Source organism: Ursus americanus, chromosome 23, assembly GCF_024610735.1.
Source record: "Ursus americanus isolate L20-20 chromosome 23, mUrsAme1.1.p, whole genome shotgun sequence".
Classification (NCBI taxonomy): domain Eukaryota; kingdom Metazoa; phylum Chordata; class Mammalia; order Carnivora; family Ursidae; genus Ursus; species Ursus americanus.
Window position 1 is genome coordinate 30,484,298 of NC_142149.1, and position 20,980 is coordinate 30,505,277.

The 20,980-nt window shown below is 48.9% G+C and overlaps 1 protein-coding gene across 9 annotated transcripts in view; it reads left to right on the forward strand.

Moving 5' to 3' along the window:
• Positions 1-20,980, forward strand: part of MSI2 (musashi RNA binding protein 2) — a 387,367-nt gene that overhangs the window by 121,338 nt on the left and 245,049 nt on the right. For all 9 annotated transcript variants that reach the window (XR_015721318.1, XM_087854525.1, XM_045773328.2 and 6 more), the window contains exon 6: positions 9,161-9,253. Coding sequence is in view for 8 of the 9 variants with exons in the window: in XM_087854525.1 (XP_087710651.1) it covers positions 9,161-9,253 (93 nt within the window). In the remaining variant the exon portion in view is untranslated. The remainder of the gene's footprint in view (positions 1-9,160; positions 9,254-20,980) is intronic.

A 20,980-nucleotide genomic window follows, 5' to 3' on the forward strand; every position in this document is an offset into this window, starting at 1 on the left:
GCGTGCGCACCCCTCCCAGCCGAGCTTCCTGACGCGGCTCCCGGGCGGCGGTCAGGGAAGGCGTGGGTGCTTACTTCTGGTTCCAGCGAGCTTCGAAGCGCTGCGCTTCTGTGGGGAAAGCAACGCTCCGGTGGTGGCTCCCGGGTGACCTGAGATGTCTGAGGAAGGGGGCAGTTTGGGAAGCGGGAGGGGGTGCTCTAACCGTGCCTGGCCGTGAGCCGCCAGGCCGTGAGCAGGGTTTGCGTGAGGGGCCCGGGCTGTGCTCCCCGTCCTTGCTGGAGCGGGCGGGGACTCCTGGGGAGGCCTTCTTGGACTTCCAGGTCCGCGTTGGCGGCCTCAGTTTGAGCTGTCCACGCCACGGTCTGAGGCCCGTGGTTCGAGGGGGAAAGGGAGGCCCAGAACTGTTGACAGACTCGGGAGCCTTGACCCACTCTCATCTGACCCCCCAGGGCCAGGGGGGTTATTTACTCCGCCTTAGTCTACACAGATGTGCTTGGCCGTGCGAGCAGGTGGGCGGAGAGAGGGGGTTGTAAAGTGAGGGCCATGGTGTCCTTTGGATCACTGCCCTAGGCCGGGTCCCCTCGGACCTCTGCGTTAGCCATGGGGCACCCTGGACGATCGTGGTACCATCCCAGGGCCCTACGCCTCGCCCTGAGGCATCCTCCAGGTCTTGAGAAGAGTCCCCCCAGGCTGCACGCGGGCGGAAGTGACAGGAACAGATGGAAGGCACTGAGTTCCCAGCAGCCCCGCCATCCCGGCTGGCCCTCCGTCCCCATCTCTTTCCGGGGTTCAGTCAGAATCTGCTTCGGCTGTCTGGCTGGGGCTTCGGAGTCTCCTGTTTCGTATGCAGAGATGCACGGCTGCCTCGCAAATTCAGCAACAGTAAAGGGTACTTACTTAATTTCGTTTAATACCGCTGCTGTAAAAGATGATGGGTTTTAATTGCATCTCCGTATCGGCAATCATTAGAACATCGGAGAGTGTTGTTGGGGCCTCCCGTGACTCACTCCGTGGCGAATATTAGGGGGTAGGGGCTCTGAGAAGGATGGAGTGGCAGAGAAGCTACCTGTGGGTGCAGAACAGCTTGGGTGCCTGTGATCGGGGTGACGGCCAGCCAGCCACTTCGCCGCTCAGCATCGGCTGGCACGTGGGTCATCATCCTTAACTTCCTGGGCTTTGCAAGGCAACACTCCATCTCTGCACCTTTTTCTGTTACCCCCTGGAGCCCCTAGTCCGAGTGCCACTGTCTAGGATATTACTCTCTGATACCAATCTATGGACAGGTCACCCATCTGCAGCCCACCCCTCAAGGGTAAGAGGAAGTAGTATTTTTAAATTAGCCTGGGAGGTAGCCAGGCAGAGGGCTCTGAGCTGGAGGTGGGGAGACTGCCGGAGCAGCCTGATCATTTCATTACGACATCACGTTCTCCTGTAGGTGAGTTACTGTTGTTTTAATCAGAGGTAATGTTGTAACCTGACTATGCTGGATAATTGTGTGTAAATTATATTCCAGCCCCATATAGAGGAAGGCTATTTTTTTCCTTCCAATTTTAAAGCTATTTAGAGGGAATGCCAAATTGTAGCCTGAACCCTGGTGCTCTCTGGCTCATAGCTATAGATGGGGAGAGAGAGCTCGGAGAAACATTTGGGGTTGTATTTATAATTAGTTTTCTCTGAAGTTAAATTAATTTCTGCAGTTGGCAACATCAAATATTGTTACACCTTTGTCCGGTGGTCAAGCAGGGGTGAAGCAAAGCACGTACACGTAGCCGGTGGATGCAGTAGCGTGGAGAGCGTGCTTTCTGGGGCACACGGATTTATTTTTAAGCCCTTTTTGCATTCAGACTCTCAATTTAGGGATCTTTTTGTCCTGTCATGGAAAAAAAAAAAAGAACAGCTTTATTGAGATACAATTCACATGCCATACAATTTACCCGTTTAAGAGTGCAGTTCAGTGGTTTTTAGTATATTCACAGATACATGCACCGTCTCCACAGTCCATTTTAGAGCGTGTTCTTCACCCCAAAAAGAAACCTCCTACTCTTTAGCTGTCATGATCCCCACTCCCTCAGCCCCAAGCAACCAGTAATCGACTTTCGGTCTCTGTGGCGTCTCCTATTATGAACCTTCCTATGAATGGAATCCTGCAGCATGTGTGGCCTTTTATTGACTGGCTTCTCTCTCTTAATGTTTTTGAGGCTCTTCCGTGTTGCAGCATATGCCCATAATTTGTTCCTTTTTGTGGCCGAATAATATTCCGTTCCACGGATATATCACACTTTATTTACCGGTTCATCCTTGATGGGCATTTGGGTGGCTCCACTTTTTGACTCTTATGAACAATGCTGCTGTGAACATTTTGTGTGAGAGTCTTTGGGTGGACATACGTTTTAATTTCTCTTGGGTATGTACTGGGAGTGGACTTGTCAGTCATCTAGTAAGTCTGTATGTAACCGTCCGAGGGACTGGGCCATTTTATGTCCATCCCCACCAGCAGTGTCTGGCCTGTCATTTCTGCAGCTTTGCTTCAGACTTGGAAAGGGCAGAGTCAGACTTGCTCCTCCTGGTGCCCTGTCCTCTCCCTTGGCCCCGCTGTAGCTTTCCCCTGGGAAGAAAGAAACCACCTTAGTCACAGATAATGGTCCAAGACACTTGAGCGAATAGAAAGGGTGAGATTTTGACTCTTCCTTTTGCCACTACGGTGCCGTGAGATGTCAGACGCTTACTGTCTCTGGGTCTCCGTTTCCTTGATTGTGGCAGAGAGGCTGAGACCTGACCTAGGATTAACGTGAGGCCGAGTAAGACAGTTTGTGAGGAGGGCATAGCCCTCGTGCAGTGGGTGTGCGGTGAGGGCAGAGCCTTTGAAGCACGGAGAGGGACATAGGAGACCCAGCCGCACACGTATGAGCCCTGGCTGCACTTGTATGAAGTGTTATTCCAGGGGGATCTTAACTGTGGGCAGCATTTGGGCTGCTCCCTCCTCTCCCAGTAGGTATTGCCTTACTTTTTGAGGCAGAGACTTGTAACCCTGTGGCCGCCACCATAGTGGGTATGCAAGTGATGAGTGTGGCCTGCATTCTGTGGGAGGGCAGGTTCGGACTATCACACATATGGGTGCAGTGTTCTCCTCCTCCACGATGTGGGGGTCCTCCATGTGGACTTCCGCTCCACGATCACCAAGAAAAGGTGAGGCCAGGGCTATTGCGTCCTAGGGCTTCCCCCAGGTAGGTCTTCATATTGGTTTCTTGGGGCTGCCGTCACAAATTAAGACAGCCTGGGGGGAGTAACGCATAGAGATGTCTTTTCTCCCAGTTTGGGAGTCCAGAAGTCTGCAGTGAAGGCATTGGCAGGGCTCATTGCTTCTGGAGACCATGAGGGAGAAGCCGTCTGTGCCTCTCTCCTACCTTCTGGTAGCTGCCAGCAATTCTTGAGGTTCCTTGGTTTGTACACATGTCACTTCAGTCTCTGCTCCATCTTCACATGGCCTTTTTGTATGTGGTGTGTGTCCCTTCTCCTCTTGTAAGGACGCCAGTCATTGGATTTAGGGCTCTCCGTATACCCAGGATGACTTCATCTCAAGATCCTTAATTGATTGCATCAGCAAAAGGCTCTGCTTCCAAAGACCTGGGCGGACATGAATTTTGGGGGACTCCAGTCGACCCACTATGGTGGCCCTTTTCCACATGTGATTCTAGAATCATTTGGAGAAGATTCTAGTACCTGGGTTCTGCTTTTGTGTGCTAAGTGAGTTTTGCCACTGGATTCAGATATGACGGCGGCGGCAGCAGTAGCAAGAGTGGTAGTTTAGAGGCAGGAGGGAAGGATGGAAACAAATATTGGGGGAACTTGGGAATTTTAGAGGGCACGTCCCTTGTAGGAAACTCCCTGTGGAATGGGGCTGTGGAGTTCGGGACTTCTGCGACCCCGGTTAAGCCCTGCGAGAGCTTCCTTGTTGTACAAAGACTGGGTGTAATTCTCAGACGCAGAGAACTGATACTTTGATGATAACATACAATTTTATCCAAGAATCTGAAGAACAAAGTGTTCACCAGAATCAGAGTCTGGGATGGAATTGCGTGTTATCTGCCGACATACCCAGTCTCCCTCGTCACTCCTCTTTGCCTTTAACCAGCACGTGAGCCAACTTGCTGGGACTTGATTTTTCCATCTGTAGAATGGGGACGACGGGCAGTCAGGCTTGCAAAATCCTGCCCAGCTCTAGCATTCTTACGTCTTCCCTGGGCTCTCTCCACCTTCGGGCTCCCACAGATGGGAGAGCTTCTGTAAATGAGCCAGCGCTCTTGGGCAGTGAGGATGACTCATGTGTGTCACCAAAGGGGGAATTTGAGCTCTTTGCAGGAACGTGGTGATGGCAAGAGCGGACTTAATTTCCCTGGGCTTCTCTCCTACCCATTCAAGACTCTCCAGAGCCACTTCTTGCCTTTCCATGCCTTTGTCAGGATGAGAAACATTTTTAGTTATTGTTGTTTTCTGTGCGACAACTAGTAGCTTTGGGGCAAAGCTCCTAGAGCTAGTTTTCCCCATCAATCTCATTCTTCAAAGTAATTTCTCTTTTCTAATACCTCTACCTTCTGCTTTCAACACACACACACACACACACACACACACGCACGCACGCGCGTGCTCATCTGCTTTATCCTGTTTTATAACAATACAACCAGTGGCCCCACTCTGAGTGACCATTTCAGATGCAAACACATTTTTTTAAAGGGATTTTTTGAAACTTGAAAAAAAAAAAAAAGCTCTTTGGTTAGAAGCAGGAAGGTGGAGTGTTCTTTGCAGCTCTAGTTAGCAGCTGGCTTTGGCCAGTTCTGATGTGTAAACAGCAATTTTCCAAACTGGAATGGGTGCTGGGGTTTTCTTTGTGGAGCCAAGAGGTGTGGAGAGCAGTGGTGTTTAGTTAAATTACGGGTCTAGATGCAAAATGTGCAGCAATGATTTGTGAGAGCCTGAACACTCCCCACCGCCTGATGCACGCTACACACACACACACCCCCCACTTCCCAGAGTGCCGCCCTAGACCATAAAAGGAAGGGCATCTGTTGGGGGTGGCGGCTGTCCCCAAGTGGTGCTGGGCTCTTGGTGGGTATCTAGTGTCTCCAAGAGTGGAAAGCATTCACATACAAAGTGTTTTCTACAACCCCTCCACCAAAAACTCCATGCAAAGGACATTTAAGCTCACTTTCCTAATGGATTTTGGAGTGAGCCCTCTCTGGAACAGATGGATGGCTCTTTCCATTTGGGTGCACTGTGGGGACTGCCTGGGGCCGCCTGAGCATTTTGGTGTGCAGTGGCCAACTTCCCTTGCTTTGTGTGGTTAAGTACTACATTGGTGTGAGGGTGGGTTAGGAAACAGTTACCCAAAGGGCCTAGTGCAGGAAGAAAACACAGGTGGCTCTCTCCACTGTAGGCGGAGAGGACTTTTTATAATGCAAAAGACCATGGAGAGTCAGGGAGACCAGTGGTAACACGTCCTGCTTGCTGTTTCTGAGGTCAGAAGAGGGTTAAAACTCTGGGGATGCTGGGTGGTTCCTGGGGTAAGTAGCAGCCAAGATGGAAGGATCAGGACTAGAGAGTTACCCCCCCAACACACACACACACACACACACACACACACACACACACACACACACACGTGTGTGTGGAATGGACACAGAAACTTTCATAGTATGGATAGGAATTTGAGGACCTCCAGTGAGTCCCGCTGGGAGGCTGGACAGGACATCTAGCCCCGCCCCTGTCCTGCCCTTCTCACCCTTCAGAATTCAAATCATCAAGCAGTGCACAGTCCATTTAGCAGTGATGCTGTCAGGATTCCCAAAGCAAATCACCCCCATTTCCTCCAGCGTGCCCCTGGCGGGAGAGGTCACCATGCAGAGCCCCGTCACCCCCCAACCGTGTTCTCCTCTCCCGAAGCCAAGACATTGGTGAGCAGCTAACCTGGTGTTGCACATCTTCCCACTGGCTCTTTCACGTCTGGAAGGTTTTGATTAAACCAGTTTCCTTTCAGTGTTTGCTGAAGAGTGGGATCCATCACTGTATCTGAGCTGGTTCCTGGGGAGGATGTTTTAGTAACTTGGACACTTTGGCGCAGTGTCTGGGGCCTGGGATTTCTCATCCTTCTAAAAAAAAAAAAGTATTTTACAGACTTTTTTTGGGGACCGTGTAGATTTATAGCTGGGTGTCTGCCCCAGTGTTTAAGGCTCTGGCATGACAGGTTTATGGCTGTTGAGCAACTGTAGAGAGTGTAAGAGGGGCCTTTTCATTTAACCAGTTACTGGGGAATGAACATTCTGTTGACTTCTGTTATTTGGAACGAAGACACGTTACTCATTTAATTATCTGGGTCCATGTGAATGTTCAGAATATAAATAGGGTCGGCTCTATACCCACCTGGCTCTAAACAATGTATAAATGGCACCATCGGGTTCATTTTGTAGAATGCTTCTCCAGAGTTTCCTTAAGTTGAGAACTCCACTAATGCATGTTTGTGGATCACAGTAGTGTTTCTTTATAGACATTTAATTACTTGGCTGGGTAAAAAAAAGAAAAAGGAATGAAAAATCTGAAATGAAACTATTGGGAGCCTTCGCCCATCTGAAATCACGGGGAGATGCAGAGATGCAGGGAAGTGGTGTTCAAAGTACAGTGGAAGAGAACGGGGCACCCAGCTTTGATGTATCAAAGATTTTTCTGTAAAGTATGTTTCTGCCACACATTTATTCTGAGCTCGAAGGGTGAATGTAGTAATTGACTTTGGATTCAGTTACGGTGACCACTTACCTAGCATCTGCCGGGTGTCCTGCTAGACACTTTGGCATATGTTATTTAATTTAGTTGTAATAGGAACCTTGCGTGGTAGGCTAATTATTATATCTCCATTTTATAGTGGATTAAATTCTGCATTGTATTGGAACGTAGGCTCCAACACCTTGTACTTAATGTGTCTGTGGAATGAATACATTAGGAGAGTTAGGGTGGTAAAATTTGGCGGTCAGTGAGTGTCAGGAGAGATTGAAACCTGGAGAGGCACTGATGGAGTTTCACGGGAAGGTGACCTTGTCCGCCAGAGGAACTTAAGGAATGGCTGAGAAGGGAGATGGACAGTAAGGAACAGCATAAGACGTCGACTGGTTAGCGAGAGGTTCTTGGAGTTGGCACTGTGGATGCTGGTGGGATCTTCATAGAATGTTCTCACGTACATTATCTCATCTCCTCTCCTGTTCATCTGAAAAGAGACGAAAAGCAGTAAATCACAGCTTTAGACCCACGTGTTGTAACCACTGCATGGCTCTCAGAGCCCACAGGAAGTGTGCGGAGTTGCTGGGACAATGTCCTCTTAAAATAGTGCAGCAAGCCCGCTACAAGGACATTCCAGATGGGGCGTCGTCAGCGGGCTGTGGTGGCACATGCCCTACCCGGAAGCCACGAAGCCATAGCCTGAGCTCCTTGAAGTCTGGGAGCCTCCTTCTGTTCACGGCCATCGTGCGTCCTGACTGATGGGAGTTCAGGGTTCGTTGGGACTGGCGCGCCGGTCCGGGAGTGCACGGTGCTGAGCACAGGACCGGACCCCAGGGCAGCATGCCTCAGCACAGCCTGCCCATCAGCACCCAGGTGCTCTCAGCCTTGCGCACAGTGGGGATCCTGGCAGTCACGGCCCCTGAATTTAGGCATCCCAAACTGTAATGGACACATATGACATTGTGGGATTTTTTTGTTTTTTTTTAATGTTCTCAGCTTCGTCTTACTTATTTTTGGGTTTCAGTCATGCTTTTATTTATATGTTCTCGTAAAACATTTTCCTTTTTCCTCAGCTTTACTGAGGTGTAACTGACAAAATTATAAGATATTTAAAGTGTACAAACATTATGATTTGAGATATGTGTACATTGTGACTGAATTTCTCCCATCAGGTTAGGACATTGGGCTTTTATTATATATGCAGCCAAATGGGTGAGAGCCTGTACCCACTGAGGTGTGAAATTTTTTATTTAACATTTAAAAAGATTTTTTTTTAGTTGCACATTAAAACACACACACACACACACACACACAGGCTAGACTCAGTGTTCAGAATAAGATTTATTTTCTTGTTTCATTTTTGGCTCCTACCTATGCTGTTTGGTTCCGTCTCTGAATTGTTTGTATCATTGGCTTTGGAACTGGTGGCATTCTGAAATGTGACCACATTCATTCATTTTCACATCGACCGCACATTTGGTGTGGGCTTCTGTGTGCCTGGCGCAGTACTTGGCATTGTGGAGGAATCTCCATGTCTGGGGGCGGAAGTAAGAAAGACAGGATTATCAATGACTTCTGCACTAGGTGGGAAGAAGTGGGTGCCAGGGCAGGATGGTGGGTGCAGTGTTAGGGTTTCAGAAGAGAGAGGGGCAGCTTCTGGCTATGGTGACAATACAGACAGCTTGCATGCTGGAGAAGGTCGTTGGTTCTTGCAGGATGGTTACAACTTGCCATGGGAGATTTAGCATAGAGAGGCGTTCTAGGGAGAAGGACTTGTATGGACAAAGGGGTGGATACCTGGGGCTTAGCTGGGCTTGACTGAGTGTAGGGTGAATCAGGGCAAATAATGAGGAATCAAGAGGGGAAAGAGAACGAGGACCAAGCTTGGAGAGTGGCCCCTGTGTGCGGGGTCAGCGTCTGTCTTGTTGGCAGACATGAACCGGCACCCAGAACAACTCGGTGTAGACAACCCACCCATATGTTTGAATGATGTGTGAGTTTCTTATTGACAAATTTTGTGGTACTTTCTGGGCAGCAGGTTTTTATGCACATAATTCTGTTATGTTCATATCTCTTAGGTTTAAAATAGCTGTGATGTGCCACTTTTCTCTTTGTGCTAGAAATCGAATGAAGCTGTGTATTATGGCTTAGAGGTTCTGAAGTCTCCTCTGTGTCTGTATGAAACTCAAGCTTATGGGTTATGGCCTGAAGGCCTGAGATGCCCAGCATGGCTGTCTCCAGCATTCTGAGATGTCTAAAGGGCTCGTGCTGTACAGCTCGAATTTATCTCCAGTTGCCTTCCTAGAGGAACGTGGAGAGTGGCTTGTTTCAGCATTTTAGCGAGCATTACTTCAGATAATCTGGTTAACCCACGGCCCCCTCTTGTCATCTCTTGCAGATGGTCACAAGAACAAAGAAAATATTTGTAGGCGGATTATCTGCAAACACGGTGGTGGAAGATGTGAAGCAGTACTTTGAACAGTTCGGCAAGGTAAGTGGTGCATGGGGCTGGCTGCCACAGCGGCCCCTCCCTTTGCCACAGCTGCATCCTCAGGAACCTTGTCCTTGAACTTGGTCGTCAAGATTTAAGTGAAATCTGTCAGGAGCTGACATGGAAGGTCGGCATGGGGCCCCACGTGCCTGTAGGAGCAGACAGAGTGGCCTTTCAGTGTGGTTTTGCTGGCCACGTGGGGCCTGGGCTGGGAGCTGGTGGTGGCAGTGGCCGGGGAGGGATGCGGGGCTGTGACTCACAGGCCACCGGAGCTCCCACAGAAGCTGTTAGAGGCCTGTGAGTCGGTGGTGGGCTTCATTCTGTGCCTTTCTGGAAGATGCATGAAGAGAGGAGGCTCCCTGGGGTCCTTTGCTGCTGAGCCTTCCCCTGTCAGATGCCCAAGGAGACTCGGGAAAGATGCTGGGCCTGTACCTGTCAGAACGTGTGTGAGACAGAAGTAAAATGATCCCCTGGGCTCTGTTGCTGGACCAGGCTGGGAGCAACGCAAAATACCCCACAATCAGCCAGGAACCGGAGTGTGAGAGTGTGTAGGTTACAGACAGAGTCAGCAGGTGGACAGACAGGCTATGCAACCATGGGCGATGTGCTTAATTCAGCCTCTCTCTAGCTGGTGGGGGAGCGGGTGCCTTGGAAAGTAGCGTTCCTCTGATGGCCGCATGGTCCCTGGGCTCTCTAGCTGGTGGGGGAGCGGGTGCCTCGGAAAGTAGCGTTCCTCTGATGGCCGCATGGTCCCTGGGCTCTCTAGCTGGTGGGGGAGCGGGTGCCTCGGAAAGTAGCGTTCCTCTGATGGCCGCGTGGTCCCTGGGCTCCGACATGGCAGCCTGTGGGGGAGCCTGGCCTTGCTGGCTTTGTGTGCTACCCTCTCTCCTGGCTGCCATGTCCCGGGAGGCTGGCAGCTGAGTGGCCGCACTGGCCATCTGCTTCCCACATCTTTGAGTCGCTGTGGATGTTGCCCTGGGAGTCCAGGTGTGCGACGGTCTCCCTTGCACAGGTCTGTGTCCCTGCTGCCGGAGGGCTGATACGGCAGAGGGGGAGAGGACACCGTGCCTCATCTAACCTTTGTCACTCATATCCCCCCACCCCCACCCCGTGACGGCTGTTGTGCTTGCCCTGGGTGGTACCAGGCACTGCTGCCCACTGACCTCTGTGAAGGTTCTGCGCTTTTATTTGTTTGCTCAAGGTGATGGGTGGCTCGGACCTCATCCCCAGGTGTGTCTAGTTGTGAGCTGCTGTCTGGAATGAGGGCCGCGGTCACTATTTAGCTTCAAAATGGAGATTTTTCCCATCCCTGGTCATCATCAGTTTCTGCATGGATGGGAGATGTGCCACAAAGAGAAACCAGGCTCCTCCAGCCCAGCTTGGTATTCAGAATGGCACTTAACTGCCCTTCCAGTAGCTTAGGAAAGACACCTTCCCCACGGCACCATCTTGCATTGCCAGTTGGGGGCCCATCATTCTGGCCAGTTTTGCAGAATAGCTGAGTACTTTGGTGACCATGTACTTCTCTTCAAGACTCATTGAAAGCACCAGGGGGGATTGGTCCACTGCCCAGCCCCACCCTGCCTGTGGGGAGAGACTGGAAATAATGAAATGAGACAGGTCCAGCTTGTCTAATGGAAGGCTGGGGAGTGTTCGCCCCTTTGCTAGGGTTCTGCCTCAAACAAGGCCAGGAGCAGTGTTTGCAAACGTGAGGTGGGATTTCTTTTTTGAGCCATAAACTGGCATCTCATGGGCCTCTTTGTGGGTGTCAGGGAAGTTGGGCTGTGAAAGTATTCCAGACAGGCCGGTACCTGCCGCACCTCTGCGCGCTCCCACCCCCGGGCTTCTCTCTCTCTCGTTTTTCCTTTCTCTCTTTCTTTCTGTCTCTCTGTCTTTTTCATTAACACTTACAGTTGGGACCAGTATGCCAGCAGTGGGAAGCTCTGCAGGCTTTGGCTGGGCCCTTGGCCGCGACTGTCCCTGCCCTGAGAACAGTTGTCCCCTTGTCAGGGAGGCGTTCACAGACCATCTTCCCTGGCGGGGCGCGCGCTGCGTCTGAAGCTGCTCGGTTAATTTAGCAGTAATATTTGTAGATTCCAGCAGGATGTGTAAACTCATCAGGTGTTTTATTAAAGGACAAAGGAAGCTTTTGAATATATCAAAACCATAACACTTTCTACGCTCCTGTTTTAGTAGCTTGTTTCATACACGTGCTCTGTGCATTATCTGGGTCTGTCTTCAGAGGGGCTTATTCCTCCTTGTGCTGGTGGCTGGTGTTACGTTCATGCCCCCTTGGGCAGGGCCCATCACCTCGCGGGATTCTGGTAATTCATGTGGGTCCAGAGCGATCAAAAGAGAGGAGACCACGTTGCTGAGCCTTAAGGCAGTGAGTCAACCTAACGGCAAATCAACAAACTGACTCTACCCTTCAGTAGTTTATATTCTGGTTGAAGAAGACCAAACACACACACACACTTGTGTCAAGCAGACTCACACACTTGTACACATTCCCATCTGTAAAGTTGTTTGGGGCCCTTTTTAGTGGTTAATGGCAAATTAGCGAGGTGGAATTTATTAGTGAGTACGTACTGTGTTGGGTCCTGGGCTAGGCCATTGACTTTATTATCTTATTTAATTCTTCCCTGGGAGGATAGTGGGGGTACTGCCCATTTTGTAGCTCGTTGAATGGAGTCTAGGCGGGATTGAGTCTTTGACTCAGGGTCACCCCCAAAACGTAGAACTGAATGCAGACTTCCCCTCCAGGCTTGTCTGATAACAGAACCTGTCCCAACCTTGGATCGATCCACAGAATGGGCTTAGGTTGGGGAGGATGCAAAAGAAAGGAAGAGACTGTGTCCCTCCACAGGCTAGGGACAATGCTGAGAGCTGGACGTAAGTCGCCTCATTTCATCTGCACGGTGGATTTTGGTGTCATCCAGCCCTTTGACAGAGGTGAGCAATAAGGGTCAGGGAGGTTAAGTCTCAAGGAAGGTCACCAGGTAAGGCAGGATAACAGCCAGAATTCACACCCTACCTCCTCCTCCTCCACATCCAGAGCTTTCCATCCTTCCAAGCCTCCATTTGGGGCTTGCCATACGCGCTTTAGGTTTCCCTCGCTGTCATTCCTCTCTCCTCTCCCTCTTCCCATCGTGCCTGAGGTGGCAGCTGCTTCAACTGTTTATTTCAGGTGGCAATCAAGATGGGTAAGACTGCTATCATGGGGCTGAGCTAAGGGAGTTTAAATATGTCATTACTGTAAGAGGAGTGGGTGCAGAGTGACACACCGAGAGCTTTAAATAACTCAAATTGGAGGTTTGTAAACCCTTTTGTGCTTTTCTCCCACCTTCCTCCCAGAAACTTACCCCCACCCCCCTGGTTAGGGATGTCATTACTTGTTTATATTTAAGATGAGCTTATGAAGTGTGGCCATTGGCCTAAGGATTCTGCTAACTTGGATGGTCATCCTTGCCCCCTGGGTAGCTCTTCTGACGCTGTCATTAGAGGAAGGTAAGGTAGAAGTATTCCAGGCCCTCATGCTGGGCGTGACTGTGCAGTGACCCCACTGTGACACCTTAACAGGCCATTTCTTTCCTGGCCTCGGTTTCTCCTCTAAGGGAGGGAGTTGGAAAAGTTGTAAAGGGTCAGATAGTAAAAGTTTTTGGCTTTGGGGAGCATATGGTCTCTGTCACAACTGTTTACTTCTGCTTTTGTATGGAGGAAGCAGCTATGGCCAATCCATAATTGGATGTGGCTGTGTTCCAATAAAACTTTATTTATAAATACAGGTGGTGGGCCACATTAGTCCTGTGGGCCATAATTTGGCAACCCCTGGACTAAGTTATTCCTAGGGTTGGTTTCAAGCTTGAAAACTCAATAATCTAGAAAGTGTGTTTAAATATACAGGGGCACCTGGGTGGCTCAGTTGGTTGGGCGTCTGCCTTCAGCTCAGGTCACGATCCCAGGGTCCTGGGATTGCCCTGCATTGGGCTCCCTGATGAGCAGGCAATCTGCTTCTCCCTCTCCCTCTGCCCCTCCCCCTGCTCGTGCATGGTCTCTCTCTCTCAAATAAATAAATAAAATCTTCAAAAAAATTAAGCATACGTAAGTGGATAAATGAATAGATACAGGTGTCTATTTACGGTATCCATAGACTGTAACCAAAACAAGATATTATCAATAGTAATGCGCATGGTATAATAAGTGAAACAGTCGTAACTGTGGTAGAGTTAATTTCTGGACTGCAAGATGCAGGAACAGTGAAGGGATTCTCTATTTGGAAAAAGCTGCTATTTATAAACCAGAATCTTCATCCTATGAGTAAGATCCAGGGATCCGTAGAGTATTTCCAACTCCTTATTACATGTGCTAGATCTAAATTAATGAAGGCTCCGACTTTGTGAAGTTCAGGCTTTACTACAAGGATTCTTCTGCTGAGAGTTGATGTTTCTGACTTTGAGGGATGTGTGCTTTGTGCTGAGCTTTCTGATGCATTTTAAAATCTGATTCTCAAGGCTGTCAAGCAGGATAGGTGGGGGATCTATCATGTAGATGCCCAGACTGATGTGGAGCAAGGTCCTGAGCTGTCCGAGATCACACAAGCCCATGCTGGGGAGAGCCCAGACAGTCGTTCGTTTTTGTACCATCTAGCCTCTTTTCGCCTTTTATAAAAACCTCATCTCCTACTTTACCACGAAGCAGCCCTACACTCCGAGGGAGCGGGTTTTGTTCATTTGTCAAGAATGTTGATGTACAGTAATTTATTTCACTGCGTCAGGTTTCCTAGTGGACGTTATCTGTGCTCACGATTTTCATACGTCCAGGAATGATGTATGCAGGCCATTCCGGAAAGTGGCACGTGAACGATGCTCTCGGTAGGCACGTACAGACCCAGACAATCGATCGGAGGGTTCGCCACCCTGCTCCCCGCATAGCCATCCGGAAGAGCCCAGCTTGGTAATTAAAAAGCACTGGGAGCAAAGAAGCTCCGTGTGCGTGGGTTTCCTCCTTCTCCCCTTTCGGCCCCTCCTTCAAGTACCGGTTCCTTAAATTCTCACTTACAGGATTTTGGAGATCAAAAAGAGGCCTTTAAACCTAATGAATTCTCGGCTTCGTCCCGGATGGAGCAGTTCTGCACCTTTCAGCTGTTCACCTCGATGATAGGGCTGCTCAGTGCTGAGCTCACTAGGTAATTCTCACTTTATAGAACTCCTGCGAAAGCAAAGCAGCCCGCATCTGGAGGCTTCCAATTATACTTCACATGGTGAACTGTGTAATGAGTTTGGAAGACTTACGCTCAGTCGCTGGTTTATCCTAATCGGCTTTGGCTTTCCCCACCACCAAAGTGAGCTTATTTTGCTAAGCTGAAACGACTCTGCACCCTTTGTTCCAGCCTTTTATTGTCTCATTCCTTTCATTCTGTTCTACCGCCGAAGTTCTGTTTCATTAGGCCTACAAGTCATTTCCAATTCAGTGGGCTGCTACAATCCGGCCTTTATCACTCGGCTGCCCTGGTTCCCATGTCCCTTCTGGGCCAGTGCCCGAGTTTGCGGTTTGACATGAGGGCTTTAACCCCTTCCTGGGCCAGCCCCTCGCCGTGGTGGAGGGCAAGAGGAGAGGCCTTCTTGGAAACGGGTTTGGAGAGTTAGAGCTCTTTAGGTCCCATCAAAGGGGAGCCCCGTGGAAATGAGGTGGAAAGGGTCCTTTGGAGTCCTTTTGTTGGAGTGGGGTTGTGTGTGGGCCTCTAAAAGTGAACTTGAGCTATGGAGAATGGTGCTTGAAAGCTTTTGGAGAAGAAAAATTGAAAACAAGAATGAATTGGCTTTTTAATATGGTGGGGTCTTTTCATGTCTCCTGCCTGTGTGAGGGATGGTCGGAGGGCGCCCTCGAAGGAGGTGTTTGACACAGATGCTTTCCTCGCTCCGGGTTTTGTGTGCAGGTAGGGTGGTCGTGGCCGCTGCTCAGATAGTCCTTTTGATACTGCATGTGTGAGGAGAGGAAGAAAATCTTAGAAAGCCTTTGAAATTTGAAAGGCAACAGATTCGGGAGAAAAAAAATAAGCAACTTCACCATGTTCCTGACGGTGGACTGTGATTCTGAGGTAATGTTTTATCACTTCCAAATGTGTGTTGTAGATAAATGGAGCTCCACGCGGTGTGTGGTTCGCTCAGACCAGGCCTAGAAAACAAAAGTTCCCGTCTGTCCTTTGTGGGCACCAAAGCTCCCAGGAGGCGTTTGTCTTCTGAAGTGGTTTGTCCAGGTGGACCAACTGGAAAGTGGCCAGTGTGTCCACACCTCGCCTGTCCTCTGCTCGCCTTTGCTCTGGAGAGCCTTGATGTTCCTCAGACCTTGAGTTACAACTGTGGAGTGGACCAGGAAGGGCCCCCGTTGCTCTCCCCTCCCTGACTGGCCATGCTGAAGGCTACTTTTGTGTTCAATTTTCTTCCTGTAATAGCCCAGAACAAGGCCAACACTGTCCTCATGTTTTATTAATTCTCTGTCTGGTTTGTGTCAGTCTCTCCCTTCGGAAGTGTGTCATACGGGGGAGGGGACTTTATTTGCCCTCTGACCCCTGGCTGAGCTGCTGTGTGCAAAGAGGGCCAGTTAGCCAGCAGGAGAACCTCCCTCATCGGCCTGCCTCAGCTTCCTAGGCCAGGTGGCACGAGCAAACAAGCAGTACCCACAGGTAATGTGATCCTTGGGCTTTGCAGGTGAGCCCTCCTACCCAACAAAACAACGTTGTGTTTTCCCAGTGAACTTTTCCTCCATAGACTGATTTCTGCTACAGCCAGCAGAGCAAGGCGAGTTCGAAATTAATTGAGCGCTCCAACCTCACAATCTAACTTCTAAGTCCTATCTTTGTGTTTTTTTTCTTTTCTTTTCGTTTTTCTTTTCTTTTCTCTTGCTTAAAAAAAAGGGGCTCCTGAAATAGCAGGTTTCTAGGAAAACTTCACATTTCCTTTTTAGTGTATAAAATATAGCCAGCTGTTGTTGGGCAAATGCATCAGACATTATTATTGCTCTGTTAACAGTGTTTTAAAATATACAAATAGCAAAACAGGGTGCCTTCTGGGTAGCAAGCTGGGAAAACTTTGAGATGATGCTAATCGAATTCCATGCTTCACATGCATAGTACGTAGAGGAACCAGGCCCGAACTTTCTGGCATAGCTGTAGAACTGTGCTTTCCCGGGATGGTGGAGCTTAATTCCATTTTTCTAGGGGACTGAGAAGTGGAAGGCCCAGGACAGGGGAGGCCCGGGGCAGGAAGGAGTTAATGAGCCTGGGAGGGTTGATGGGGAAGGGGTGTTAAGCACTTCCACCAGCTCACCTTCTCAGAGCCCTCCTGGCAGCCTCTGCAGTTGTCACTTACAATGGAGTTGTTAGCATGAGAAAGGACGCCTTTCTCCCCCCTGGACGTACTTCAGTGGGAACTGCAAGTGTCTGAGAAATCGTGGTTCAAGCTTGTGCCAGTGGGTGCAAGGAGTGCTTCTTATGGAAGAGAAAGCTCAGTTCATTGAGACTTGGCATAGAAATGGAATTCCATTGTTTGGTGGAGTGAACATTGATATGGAGATTCCTGCCCACCCCCCACCCGGTCAATTGGATACCCCATTACATGGGTCGTGTATGCTTTTCTTTTCTTTCTTTTTCTTCTCCTTTCCACCCCCCCTCCTTCTTTTGTCCTCTGAGAATTAGTCTCTCTGTAGAAGGGCCGGATCTGTCAAGTTACCACCCTCTAAATTTTTACAGCTCTGTATATTCAGACTCGGTATTTGTGAATTAGCTCAAAGTGGGCTGCCAATTGGGGCTTTATTTACATTCGAAGCCATAAGAGTGAGAGCCCCAGAAAAATGTTAATATGCAGGAAGAGGCAGAAGGGTTGAGTTTCTGACTGTTGCTAACCTCACCACTGCCTTTAAAACCAATCATGAGGCACACGGCTGATATTTAATAGCTTTTAGCTGATTATTTTTCTTCTCCTCCTCTTTCTTTTCTATCCAAGTTGACCTGGGTGTACTTGAGCGGAAATGAAGTCATCCAAATGCTGAATTAGAATAATCACAGGCCTCGGAGAATGAAATGGAAGCAGAGATTAAATGGTAGAGGGAAAACTGGCATTAATAAGCACCAGGAAAACTTTGCATAAAATAAATAGGAGATTTGATAGATTGCATTTGTATATCCCGTTTCCATTTTTCTCCACTTGGTGCTGTCCTCCTAGAGTCGAGTCCCTGGCAAAGTGGGATTTGTTTCGCTCTGAGTCCACATACCTTCCGCCGCCCTGGTGATGGTTCTTTCTTCTTTGTGGGGCGTTTGTGTGATGAGGACGTCTCCAGGATGGAAGAATCTGGGTGGAGGGGCCGTTGCCGGGAAGAGTTGGGTGATTACTTGTTGCCAGTGAGGGGCGGGGGGCGGGAGGCAGCGCACTGCGGGCAAACAATGAATAGTATTGATGGATTCCTGATTGTGGGGAGAAGAGCAGGGCTGGATAAGGGTAGGGTGAACAGCTGTCCTGCTTTGCCTAGGACTGAGGAGTTTCCAGGAGCTCCGGGCATACAGACCAGAATGAGTAGGTCACCCTAAATAAACTGGAGGTGGGGAAAGTGGAGATACTTGGGCTGCAACTCCTAAAGGGGATGAAACCTTCTTGGACCACCTCCAGGGAGATTTAAATATTCCTTCCTGTGTGTTCCAGAACACAGACCCATTTTACAGTCTGCCTTCCTGATTGCACTCAACCACTGGGGGCAGGAGGACACAGGACCTGCGCTTCCACTGGCCAGTAAGTGGTAAGGGAGCAAGCAGCCTGTGGAAGGCAGGACAGACAGACAGACCTGCAGACCTGGGGCAAGGGACGGCTGGTAGGGTAGGACCCTTTGGGCTCCTATTTGAGCTCCTACTTGGGGATTATTTCGACATCTCTTGAAAATAAAAAAATTCTGCCCCGTGTCTCAAAAAGTGAGTTCCTTGTAGTTAAAGAGCAAAATGAGGATTTAATTCGATTAAAAAACCCAGCAGAGTGGTTTGTTTACAGGAAGTCGTTTTTAGGTGGTCTGTAGTAGAAGATGCAATTTGCACAATCGGATTAGTTGTAAATCAGAGATTTTTGGTCGTTGAGGTTGCTAACCGTCTTTTAGGATTGGCAGGAGAGGTAAATATTTTCAGACTTGCTTATTGTTTGCAGACTGTTAGTATTTGGGAAAAAACAAAACAATTTAGGGGGCTTTTCACTTTAGGGAACATAAGAGTATGGGCTGACCAGAGGTGGCCTTCCCGATCTCATTCTCAGCTGTCTTAGGGAATGGTAGAGGGTAGGAATGGTAGAGGGTAGGCAGAGGCACGCTGGAGGAGCTGGTGAGGGACTTGGCCGATTCTCTAATATGGAAACACGTTTGTTTGATTTTTATCTTTTAAAAAAAAAGACTACCCCATTTCCTTTATTGATGTATTTTTTTTTTTTTAGGTTTTATTTATTTATTTGAGAGAGAGAACACAAGCCAGGGGGAGAAGGAGAGGGAGAAGCAGACTCCCCACTGAATAGGGAGCCCAATGAGGGGTTTGATCCCAGGACCATGACCTGAGCTGAAGGCAGACGCTTAACCAACTGAGCCACCCAGGTGCCCCGATACAGTGTTTTAGTAGCAAAAACGGAGGGCTTTTTGGTGTCGTAGCTCTTCCTTCCAACTAAGTTGGCATCTGTGCTTGGATTCAGAGGTTCCTGTTTGCTGACAGCCTTTAAGTGTCTTTTGACTTGTCTCTGTCCAAACAGCCCCGGGCTATGAGGAGGGCAATCTCGGTTTCAGGTTAGGAGAGGTGCGCTGGGAGAGTTTAAGTGACCCACCCAGGACCATCCTTGGTATCGCAGTAGGGCCAAGGTGCAGAGGTCCTGCTGTCTGCTCTCCCACCTGAGCTGCTCATGCAGGGGCCGCACCCTCAGGTGGCTGGGTGCCGGGACCGGCAGCGCGCCGTGCCGTAGGGTACGGTGGCACCTCTTTCAGGAAGTGATGACTTTATGGTTGTTTGTTTTCGGCATATTATATTAGAAGAAATATTATGGCACAGAATGTAAAATTTGCATAATTGTGTTTGAAAAAACCGTGAGACTTGGAGACATTTCAGGAGAGCTGCTGGCGACATTAGCCCCTGTCCCCAGTCATTCTGGGTTGTCCCATAATTTACTTGACCATTAGGAGTACTTGGGTAGAAACATTGACAATTACTACTGTTTAGCGTAGGGGTTGGCATACTTTTTCTGTAAAGGGCCAGATAATAACTATTTTCGGTTTTGTGGCCCAGATGGTCTCTCTCAACCATTCAACTCTGCCACTGTAGCGTGAATGACAGCAGCCATAGACAGTATGAAAACAAATGGTTGTGGCTGTGTTCCAATAAAACTTTATTTACAAAAACCAGAAGGCTGCTGGGTTTGGCCCTCAGCCACAGTTGCCGATCCCCTGGGTTAGCTTATTGCCTGGCATGAAATTTTTATACTCGGACTGTCTGATACCAGATTCAGCTTACCTGTTCATTAGCTCTGTAACCTTGGGCAGGTCATTTAACTTCTGTTCGTTTGTTTATCTGTAGAATGGAAATAAGGATGGTACTTATCCCATAGGATTGACATGATGATTAAATGAACTAATACATAGGGACGCCTGGCTGGCGCAGTTGACTGAGCCACCGACTCTTGGTTTCAGCTCAGGTTGTGACCTCAGGGTCATGGGATTGGGCCCGGCGTTGCACTCCATGCGGTCAGTGCGGAATCTGCTTGGTATTCTCTCTTCCTCTCTCTCTGCCTCTCCCGCTTGTGCTGTCTCTCTCTCTCTCAAAATAAAATAAATAAATCTTTAAAATAATAAATGAACTAATACCTACATCATAAATTCTTAGCTTTCTGCTAGAAACCGAGCACGTGCCTAATAAATACTAGAAATACCAGCTGCTATAGTTTTTGTCCTCTGAGACCCAGGTTTTGCCTCTCCCGTCCTGTCCAGCAGTAGCCCTGACTTTGGTGCATGTGCGTGCACGCATGTGCAGGCCACGGGCTCTTCCATCTTTCCCATCTGTCCTCTGGATGGGCTTACCACTCAGTGGGCCCACCCACCTTGGGGATAACACACATTGCCAAGTCTTTCCTGGATCCTCTCTGCCTAAAGATGGAGATTCAGTGCCTTGTGATTGTCGGCGGCACGTACCTCCAGTTCATTCCAGCTACCCTGGTGCTTCCGGTGTGTGGAATTAACCTCGAGTTGCTCGGGCTTTGATGGAAGATGTTGAACTGACATGGGCCAAAAGAGAATTCTTTGGATTGGAACCCTAGCTGAGCTCTTTAAACTTGTTTGAATAATTAACTTTTGTGTGTATGTGGTGGGGGGTTAGGAGATAGTGTCTGGAAATTGTCCTAATATCGCTGATGTTTATCAAAATATATTTATATATATTGATCCACTGACCTATTTATTGAGTTTATTTAGCCTTTTGTGAGAGCTTTTTACATCCTCATTTAAGTTTTCTTTCCCTTTCCTGTGATTCTAATAAGCTTGTTTTTCTGGTTTTGAATTTATAGCAATTATTAAGGGTTGGGAAAATGTTTATAAGCTCAGTGTAAAGAGGAGAGGGGAAAACCCTATAAAAACAAAAAGATCTTTAGAAGTACCGCACTGTGGGATCATTAAGTGCAGGGAAATAGCCATCCTTCCTCATTAGGTCCTGAAGACATCTTGTCTGCA